This window comes from Halyomorpha halys, unplaced genomic scaffold (genome assembly GCF_000696795.3).
Source record: "Halyomorpha halys isolate HHAL.00 unplaced genomic scaffold, Hhal_1.1 Scaffold73.1, whole genome shotgun sequence".
Classification (NCBI taxonomy): Eukaryota; Metazoa; Arthropoda; class Insecta; order Hemiptera; family Pentatomidae; genus Halyomorpha; species Halyomorpha halys.
Genome location: NW_027104949.1, coordinates 456578 through 467710, shown reverse-complemented (window position 1 = coordinate 467710; position 11133 = coordinate 456578). Strand labels below are relative to the sequence as shown.

General features: G+C 30.6%; 1 protein-coding gene across 1 annotated transcript in view; it reads right to left on the bottom strand.

Annotated features, from left to right (window-relative positions):
• Positions 1 to 6898: 6898 nt before the first annotated feature.
• Positions 6899 to 11133, bottom strand: part of LOC106692832 (suppressor APC domain-containing protein 2) — a 21104-nt gene continuing 16869 nt past the window's right edge. The window contains exons 7-8 of the mRNA XM_067046430.1: positions 10639 to 10821; positions 6899 to 9206 (exon numbers count right to left, since the gene is read on the bottom strand). Of these exons, the coding sequence (XP_066902531.1) occupies positions 9069 to 9206; positions 10639 to 10821 (321 nt within the window). The 3' untranslated portion in view covers positions 6899 to 9068. The remainder of the gene's footprint in view (positions 9207 to 10638; positions 10822 to 11133) is intronic.

The following is an 11133-nucleotide window of genomic DNA, read 5'->3' as shown; positions in this document are numbered from 1 at the left end:
GCATTTCAATTTAATCCTGTCTGTGTTTATAAAATCATGTTTACTTGGTCAATAATGTTTACATATTCTAAAAAAAAAATTAGTTAAGGTGCTTTTATGCATCAGTTTCAACCTTATCTTTAAGTGGTATTTTGCTTGCTCAAAATAGAAAAGAAAAAAATTAATTTTCATCATTTAATGATTTTTTATTTCCGAAAAGGAAAATCCACTGCACAGACGGTTAACAAAATTTGCAGTGTATATGGCGATAATGCCTTAGGAGAAAGCACTGTTCATAAGTGGTTTGCTTGGTTCAGAACCAGAAATTTTGACTTGGAAGACGCTCGGGTCGTCGTTCAACTGTTGATAATGACCAAATTCAAGTATTGGTCACAGACAATCCTCACTCTACGATACGGGATATCACAGAAACGCTTAGCATATCTCATGCAAGTGTCTCAAATCATTTGGGGGCTGCGGAATATGTTTCTCAAAGTGATATATGGGTTCCTGACAATTTAATGGAAAAGAATTTATTGGACCACATTCATTAACGATTCCCTCCTGAAACACAATGTTAATGATCCATTTTTAAAGAGGTTGATAACGGGATGAAAAGTGGGCCCTGTTTTCAATAATATTGTGAGGAAAAAGTGATCCCTCACTCACCCTATTCACCAAACCATGCCCCAACAGATTTTCACTTATTGCAGGCCCTTCAAAACTCTCTTAATGGGAAACACTTTAAATCGTTCGAGGACTGTAAAACGCAAATCGAGGAGTTCATTGTGAAAAAACCTGAAAAGTTCTGGGAGGACAGAATTAAAAAAATTACCTAAAAGATGGCAACATGAACTACATCAAAATGGGTCATATATAGGGTGTTTTTTTGAGCCCGATAGAACTTGAAATTGTAAAAAATAACACAAAAAATTAAATTGTAATCAAAATTTTTTTTTTATTCGAAAGATCAATACGTGACATTAACATTTGAAAATGATTTCGGGCATATGGGCACCGCGGCTGTTCTTGACGAAGCGCATTCTGGACGTCCAATTTTGGCCGTATGTCACGAATAACACGAACAATGCTGGCCTCCAAGGCGTCAATTGTTGCTGGTTTATCAGCATAAACCAGTGACTTCACGTAGCCCCACAGGAAATAATCGAGAGGTGTCAAATCGCACGACTATATGCGGCAATTTTGCTTATTAACAAACCCGTTAAGCCAAAAATGCGCCTCATCGCTGAACACAATTTTACAGAATGCGCTTCGTCAAGAACAGCCGCGGTGCCCATATGCCCGAAATCATTTTCAAATGTTAATGTCACGTATTGATCTTTCGAATAAAAAAAAAATTTTGATTACAATTTAATTTTTTGTGTTATTTTTTACAATTTCAAGTTCTATCGGGCTCAAAAAAACACCCTATATAATTTATTACAATTATTTACAAGAATCTGAAGTTTTTATTGAAATCATTATTTTACAACCCGATATCCAAAAATCCTAATATGTGTTTTATAATTTACTATTATTTTGTATTTTCATCTTATCTCCATGGAATATTCTCCCCAAATGGCAGAATATTTGTTCCTGAAGTTGTAATAAGAACATGTACTTATATTATATATCTTTTGATTGATTACATTTAATAAATATTTATTATGTGATAAAATTATTCTTAATGAAACATTTTCCTTTCTCCAGTTCCAAAAATCCTAATATGTTTTATAATTTACTGTTACTTTTGCATGCAGATCTGCTTATCAATAAACATGCATATATTTTATAAGACCAAGAATAAAATCCCTGAGGGGGCAAACTGTTCTTAGTGTGTTAATTAAATAATTATTTTGATGATATAAAATAAAAACAGAACATGGGGTGATCTCATGTATTAGAATATTGCTTATCTGTGGCGACTTCATCGCCGCGGTCACTTCCTCTAGCTGTCCAGATTGAGAATGGTGAAGACCATGTATTTCTCTTTGCCTGATGTCAGAAAAGTGCCTTCTCGATCGGTAGCTGGCCAGCATGTCCTGGACTCTGGCGTGATGGTAGGGGCAGGCCAGGTCCTAACTTGCTTGGTGCATAGGCTGGGGTGACATTGCAGTCGCAGCGTCTACAGGGTCTTCTGGTGTCCGAAGCAAGGCTGACCCCGAATTTATAGAAATTCAAAAAAGAACCAAAAAATTCGTATCACTTAAATCCGAAAACCATCAAGTATTATTCACAAAATTAAACATCAGTCAAATAAAAAATTATTACTGGAATATCAACGATTAATCCTATGTAATAATAAAAGGAAGATTGGGTCCAATAAAAAAAAAAAAAATCTAACAGTAATAAAACTATTTATTATGAGCCAACATTTTGCCCCATGTTGCAGCGCTTCGTCAGGAATAAAAAAGATACAGACAATTAAATGAGGTAAAAATAAATGAACAATGTAAATTTAAAAAGAAGAAGAGATTTACAGTGATATGTTAAATTAAATAAGAAAAAAAAAAAAAAAAAAAAGGTGCTCATCTAAACGAAAGCGGCTACGTTGATGAAGTTTCTCAAAGAATCAATGCAGCTGGAAGAATATTTAGATTCCTTCGAAGAGGCTTTCTGGGCAAAAGGGAGGTGACAAGAAAAACTAAAATAATGATCTACAAATCGACGTTCCTCTCTATTCTTTTCTACTCTTCTGAATTGTGGAACACAACCCCTCACCTTGAAACACAAGAGCCGGATACGGTCCTTCCATAGAGATGCAGTACCTTTGTAAGGTGGGAGGAAGGACATGACGAGATAGAGTACGGAAAATTACCATTCGGACTAACCTCAGAGTCAAACCAACTGAGCGCACAAGCTAAGATGGTTCGGACACCTTCCAATGATGAACCATGAAAGAACTGCCAGAAAGACATATGAGACTCGCGTGGAGGGAAGAAGGCCAAGAGGAAGACCATGCATTTCCTGGGAGGAGAGTGTTCAGGAGGCGGGATATGGACTGTAGTAGGAGAAGGGAGGTTGTCCAAGAGCAAGAAATCTGGTCCAGACTCTGCAAATTTATATAATAATTATAATGATAAAAAAAAAAATTGTTAGATTTTTCACATTTTTATTTCAGGAGCTGATAAAAATCAGGTTAACAAAACAATATAAAATTCCTAAATGCGAACAAATTATTTTTTAGTTTGTTAATTTTGTTCAACAATAGTCACATGTTATTATGAACATTTATATAATTATTTAAAAATCACAATATAATGGACGGATCAATCATGACAGTATTGCTATTTATGTGAGAATATAAATTCACAATGTAATTATATATGAGTCATTTACTTCCAAAAAGTACCGAAATCCTATTGTTCGAACTGAATTTAGGTGGTTTTTGGAAATAAACCAATCACATTGCTGCCCCGGAAGTATCGACACAAATATGCCCTCTCACTTCTAAATCACAACTGAAAAATGTGTTGTTATTCTGCTGGTGAGGAAGATAAATAAGTATGTGGGCTATAGTAATGGATCTTCCCTCCCCCCAGTAAAATAAAATTATGTAGATTACCAAACATCAAGTAAATGCACTTTTGAGCCCAGTAAGACAATAAGGTCAATATCACAAAATTTTACAGTTGCATCATTATTATACTTCTGGGACAGCAATACATAACACATGTAAATACATAGAATTATTGCATTTATGTATAATAAATATAAATTGTTTTCAATCCAAGTAATTAAAATTTTATTGTTTACCTGAAAATAAAAAAAAAAAAATCTATAACAAATTAAAACAGTGACTTGTTCATATATTTTTTTAATAAAACAATTTTTAAAGTTTATCAACAATATCTTGATTTTCCTTTAAATGTATTTCAAATATAAGTAACAACAGATATTGAACACCAATTAATTTATATATTAAAAAATTAATTTTGTAAAAAAATGTTTTGTTCAACATTATTAGATTTGTTCATTGAAGACATGAGTGGATGAAAGTCCTCTCTTAAATCTTGGAAAAAATAAGAATTTTTTAATACTATGTTTAATTTTTGTAATCCTTAAATTTTGGTAATGTTTAGAAGCTTAAAATAGGAAGATAAAAATTATCAAATCCATATTTCTGTAACATAACACCTGTTCATTCACACTCATGTCCTTATTTGTTTTATTATCTTATACCTAAGATAACATAATTTGTATTTTTTCATATAACTGGTCAGTTATCTAATAAAACTGTTGGAATTCTCATAGCTTTTTATTAATCAATACTGTACTGTCATGATATATTAAAAATATTTTTATTAAAAAAAGAAACAATATTAACAAAATATCAAGCAAAAAAATTACAAAAAATATTTAATGATTTTTATCACTAAGAAAATATAAAAACTGGTCTAAGTTTTATTTATATATTAGTGGCATTCGTCCTTTCAATAATAAAAGTTAAATAAGAATAGAAAATTAAATTATAAATTATTTTAATAACAATATCATATTTGTAAACTTTATATTTTTTTTATTTGGGTTTATAAAAACAATTTTTGCAAGAAAGAAATATATAAAAACTATGATGATAATCAAGATAACAATAGTACAATAAATATAATTAAAAGACATTCAGAATGCCAGGTGGTATAATTTGTTTAAATTATATAATTGCCTATATTATCATTCTGATTCTTTATTTACACAAAGTAAATAAATCACAGGACATAATTGGTGGGTTCGGACGTAATGTTGCCATATTCGAGCAACTTAGCAAAAATTATAAACGCTAATTATACAGTGTTATCAAATCCAAGTTCTATTACTAAAATCAAAAACAAAAAAAAAACCTTTCAGTGCCGTGAATATTTGTTATATAACAAAGATCTGAATTGTGTCTGTTTGAAAAATGGATACCCCATTGTTTATTTTATTTTCAAGGCATTGGATCTTAAATTATCAACACCTATGTTTTCCTAAAGCTAAGTTTGGTCAAAATAATAACATTTTTTTTGCTTGAATGTAGGTTGACCCCCATTTCAAAAATAATTTTCAGGGAAAAAATTTGGGAAAGTAAAAATTGAATTACTAATAAGAAATCAAATTTAAAATTTAATAAACATTTCTCCAAAAGAAACAAGAATGCTTATATTATATACTATGTAGATATATATAGACATTCTTTTGATATTAAAATATTTGAGGCACTAGGTCGTAAAACAGGGGGAATGCAAGGTTAAAGACGAGAAATTATTATTAATTTTCAATTTCGAAATAGCTTAACTCACGCCTTCTGTCTAAAAACTTAAAATTTAGAACTTACAAAACTATTATTCTTCCCACTATTCTTTATGGATGCGAAATGTGGCCTCTTACACTAAGGGAAGACCAGCACCGTAAGGTTTTAAAAATAAAGAATTACGTAAAATATTTGAACTGAAAAGGGATGTGTTAACCAGACAATTTTTGGTCCTGTTAGAGAGGTTGGAATTTGGAGAAGAAGAAATGCCAAACTCGCTAGCCTTTATAAAGATATAGACTTAGTCAAGTTTATGAGTATGTTGCAGGTATGGATGATTCAGCGTTACTCAGGAAGATGTTGTCCGGAAAGATGCATGGACAAAGAAAGGTTGGGAGGCCAAATGTAAGATGGGAGGACTCGGTGACATCGGACGCATGGACACTACTGGGAGTTCGAAACCGGAGAGCTGCTGCAGGCAAAAGCTTTTAGAGGAGACCCAATATCGGTGACAGGATGTAGTGCCATCTATGTAATGTTATGTTAACCATGACGATTTACAAGGCTACAAAACGTTAAATTGAGAGAACTACACCCAGTAAATATAACTCAAATTGTAGCATTGTTGCAAATAAGATGTGCAAGTAAGTTTGTGGTACTTAGTAACTAATGGATCCCTAAAATATTAATAAACTCTGAATAGACAGGTAAATGTCTGAGGGGAAGACTGAAATGTAGATGGGAGGATTGCATTAAAACTGATTTAGTAGACTTGGGTTTGGAGGAGTGTCACTGGACAGATGTGTGTGAAGAACTATTGGTAATGTCGGCATTGAACCTTCGGGTTCGCTAAGCCTTTATTATTGTTATTAAAAAATCAATAAAATCATTCCCCTAATCAGAGATGGGCAAAAATTAGCTATAGATGAAACTAATAGCTAAAGTTGCCATGGAAACGACCCTTATTTATGAATGAATCATTGATAAATAAATATTGTATCCATGACAATTTTAGCTATTAGTAGTATAATTGCTCAACTCTGCCGCTAATCAGGTACATACCTTAAAATCTCAGCACTGAATAGGTTAATATATTATATTTCTAGTAATATATATCACATTGTTCTATGCCAGGGATTTCCACCAAATAAGAGTGCTTTGGAAAACTGTTAATGATTTTGGGTCCCACTTTTTAATGAAGGTTTTCCAAGATCCAATATATGTTTGTGAATAAGTTAAATATGTATTGGGTTGTTATTCAGGTTTCATTATCTATTTCTGAAATATTTTTTTATAATTTTTTGGTTTTTAGAAGTTTCTATAGTAATAAACAGTTACTCGTATGGAAATCCCTACATCATAAAACAAAAGCGATCATATAAATAGAAAATATTATCTATACAGAAAGTAAGTCAATTTATTTGATTAAATAAATGACAAAAGGAACCATTAAAAAAAAAAAAAAAAGGAATTGAACTAAATTTAAATCTACTCTTCTGTATATAGTTATTCTGACGGAAATAACAATGGTAAAGACAGACAAATCATATGGTCTCTCATTACACATAAAAAAAAATGAATTAACAAGGATTTCATAATTAAGGTTTACTTAATGGTAACCCTGGTTCCAGGAATACATTCAAAGTAATATTTAAGGAAGGGACTAATGGAACTATAAAAACTTAAGTCAAGTTGAAGGCACATAATGGAAGACATTTTTTAATCAATAACAATTTGAATAAATTAAAAAGAAGAAAATAAAAAAGAAGGTGGAAGATGAACTAAAAGCCTAAATTTTATAAGAGATAGGCTAAACTAATTTATTAAATGAAAAGTAACTAATAGACTATCTATTTAAAAAATTATCTTTGTTATACTTTATAGGTTGTAGCGGAACCTAGGTATAACAAATTTATTGAAATTCCCTTGAACTAGCCATAACATTCAATGAAAAATATATTTCTACATGATGAATAAAACAAATTCAATATCCTCGAAAAAATAAAATTTACCATCGCATTATGAACGAACCAACTTCAGAATAACCAGTGAACATATCTCTATTACTCTATCACTAGAGTGTAAACAAAAAATTTTATATGCAATTGCAGTATATAGCTAATATACTGTAATTAACAACATATAGTATGATTAGTTTTGTAGAATGTTTCAATGACAATGTGTTTATTATTGCACATAGCACACAAATTAATAATTTTAATTAGGTTATACAATAAAAGTGTGAACCTCGATGATATAAAGTTTGGACTATTTAATCTTATTTATATTATCTACAATATGAATCTGGGAGATGGTCGGGGGTGTGGTCAGCAAATAAACAAAAACTTATTTATATGAGGAGAAGATGGTTGGGAGGTGCACCCTTCTCCTCATACATATTATCGACGGTCAAATATCTACTCATCATTAGAAAAGTTATTTATTTGGATCCATGTTTCAACCTGATAATTTAGGTCAAAACGTCGACACAAAAAAATATGTTTTGGTTTATTTGCTGAACCCCAGCCATCTTCTCCCCATATTTATCTACGGTATACTATGAACACCTCAACATTACAAATCACTTGATAAAATGAATTTTTTTAAAACCTTTTGAGATTTATTACATCAAGGTTCCACAGTATAAAAAAACATACTGTTTTTAAAAAGGTGCGAGGTGAAGCTGCATACTTCTTAATCCATTTCCACATCTTAGCTTCAGTATAGTTTTCAGTTTATCTTATCCTTTTTAAATACAAGTTTTTCTTTCTTTTTTTTTAACCTAATCATAATTATAATTTAATATAATTATCCAGATCAAATTAATAACAAGGAGTTATAATTACGTTTCAGCGTCTTAATTTTAACAATAAATTACAAAATATAAAATTTATTGATAATTATATATAATAAAATTTTTGTAGAAACATCAACAAGAAAATCTCTTTTTTTTTCGGAAGCTGAGAAATACGTAATACAGCTTAACCTCAAATTGGATATTTTTCAAGGTGAATTTCAAACAATTCAGCATTATCCAATAAGTATAAACTTATAATGATCTGAACTATCATATTAGATTGTAAAAAAAAGTTCTGTCTTAACTCCACTTTATAAAATGTATATTTGTCTAAATTAGATATACATTAAATTCAATTCCTTAAATTCTCCATGGTGTTTCACTACCTTCAACCAACATTTGGGTATCTTGTCAATCCCAGATTAAAAAAAAAAAAACTTGAATTTCTTTGACAAAAGAAAATATTTATTGATCACTCTCCCTCTCTTCCCATCTGGGCTATTTTTGACAAATGGGGGGAGGGTTAATTCTACAGGTTATACCAACCTATTCTAACCAGAGTTGAAAATAAAAGTAAATTCACCCAGGCCAGAATCAAACCGGCACCACTGCAGTTTCGAGGGGCATCTAGAGGCAACCAAACTATTCTAACCGTGATGGGGAGGTAATGTTTTCATTTTGTGGGACCGCCACAGAAATGAAAAAAAGTCGATCCTCAGGCCGTATTCAAACTGACGTCCCCACAGTTTTCCTCAACCACTTGAGCTACAGTCAGCTCCATTTTCTGCTGGCTATATAAAGGCTTTCTCAGTGATCGTTTCATTAGGTTTCCACAGTTTCATTCAAACATTCATCTTGGATTCTGAATTATCATTCAAGATAATTTTATTCGGTAAACAAGAATAGACACTCAGAACTGAAGCCAACTAATCCATACTTTCTGAAAATAAATATAAATGAACACAGATAGGTGAACTACTCTTTTAATTCTCTGATTTAGAAATAGGACAGAACTTTTTACAACCCAATATAATTAGTACTTCTAATCCTATAATTTTTATACTACTACATAAAAGGACCAGCTTCCTGTGGCTGTTCACGAGACGGTCTGGTCGTTTGAGCTCGACTGTGGAATAGTTCTCTGATCAACGATGCTTTTTCTCGTTCAAGAGCTGTGATGCGATCGCTCTTCTTGTTCACCTCCTACATTCAATACACACAATTTTTTTAATTGCATATATTTACTGCAATTATAACAAAATATTAAATAAAATGAAAAATAAATCTTTATTCTGGGACACTTGGTTCCCTGAGAATAACTGTCGACAGTTTGAGCAGCATTAGCCTGGCTACATTTTGTGAAGTTGAACAAAATTAAATAAAACAATAACAATTATATAAATGAAATAACAACACTAGATAAAAAAAGTAACTTATATAACTGCGCAAGCTTGATTTTTAATAATTTATAAATATACAGAAGATTGATAATCAAGGAGAGAGATATATAATTGATGTTAAGAAGGCAACTTTACGAATATATAAGAGTAAGGAATCCCAAAATGAGGTAGCTCGAACTGTAAATGATTTTTCATAGAAAGTAGTTCTTTGGGAAGGGATGTACAAATCAGTAGGTTGGAATCTTATATTTAACAGGTGGATGGATAAACACAGAATGAGGAGATCAATTATTTAGGATGGTTTTTGGGTTCATAAGGATTGGAATATAAATGCATGAAGAAGGTATTGTTTCCGGATATAAGACAGATTCAACTTAGCTCAAAATAACAGTGAGAGATATGAGAATGTCTGAGAATACAGTCGATAAATGTATGGAGTAATCATTATATTTGATAGATACAAGTCTGTCTATATTTGAGATATGTCATAGATTTGAGATATATAGGAGATGGTTGGGGATGCGGTCAAAGAGAACAAAAAAATAGTTTACAACTATTTATTTGCTGATGTTTTGCCCCACTTTGTAGACTGGGCTAAAAAGATACAAAAAACAACTAAAAATATTTTGACATTGTAAGAAAATAAGATACAAAAAAGTAATCTAAGGTAGGATTAAAAATTATGTAAACATAAGTGAAAATAATATTATATACAGATGAACAAAAATAAAAATAGTTATAGTACAAAGTAGACAATGATAAGTATCTTATTATCCTACAATGTCAAAATAATTTTAGTCATTTTTGTATCTTTTTAGTTCTAATGAAGCTCTTCAAAGTGGGGTGAAATTTTGTGATTTTGTGACCATCTTCATATTTCGAAAAATATGGAAGATTTGTAATATAATTTTGAGTTAATAATTATTTACAATTTATAGATAATTTCCATATTTAGTTAAATTATTATAAGTAGTTTTTATTGATGATATTGCTAGTGAGATTTTTTATTTTATTGTTGGGAGTTTTTTAAAATAAAAAGTTGAGAGTAAACGTGAATCATTAAAATTTGTGTTAATAATAATATAAACCACTCTCAAACAATCAATATATTAAATCAGTAATCTAATGATGTATTTTAATTTAAATTTAAAATTTCATTAGTAATAAATAATATAGATTATTTGAGAGAATATAAATCTATATAAATAAAATAATAATATAATTGTAGTAATGACCTGAGTGAGAAGGTGGTTCTGCTGCCTCAACCTAGCGATAAGACTAGAAGAATGTGGGCTAACGGCCAGGTTCATGTGCAATGGCAAGCCGGGGTCCGTCAGCGTCGCCAAGTGTCGATTCACTTCCAGCACTCGAGCTCTCTGCAGCTCAACCCTTTCATCTTGGGCCTCACTCCATTGATCCTAAATCATGAATTAGTTCAAAATATTAAATTTCACTTCATAAGTTCTTTCAATTATCTTCATTATAATTATTTATTATATTTTTTTACAATAAAATAAAAAAATAATTCAATTATTTGGTTAGTAGAATAATTAGTTTTATCTCTAGAAGTTAATTTATATCATACTATTTTAGCTTATGAATCATAGTAACTTCCACATCGCCCTAATAATAAAACGTGTAACAAATAAATTTCCTTTGTCATTTCTATATTGTAATATGCTCCTTTTGTAGTAAATAGTATATTTTGATGTATAAAGGGTTTTTAATAT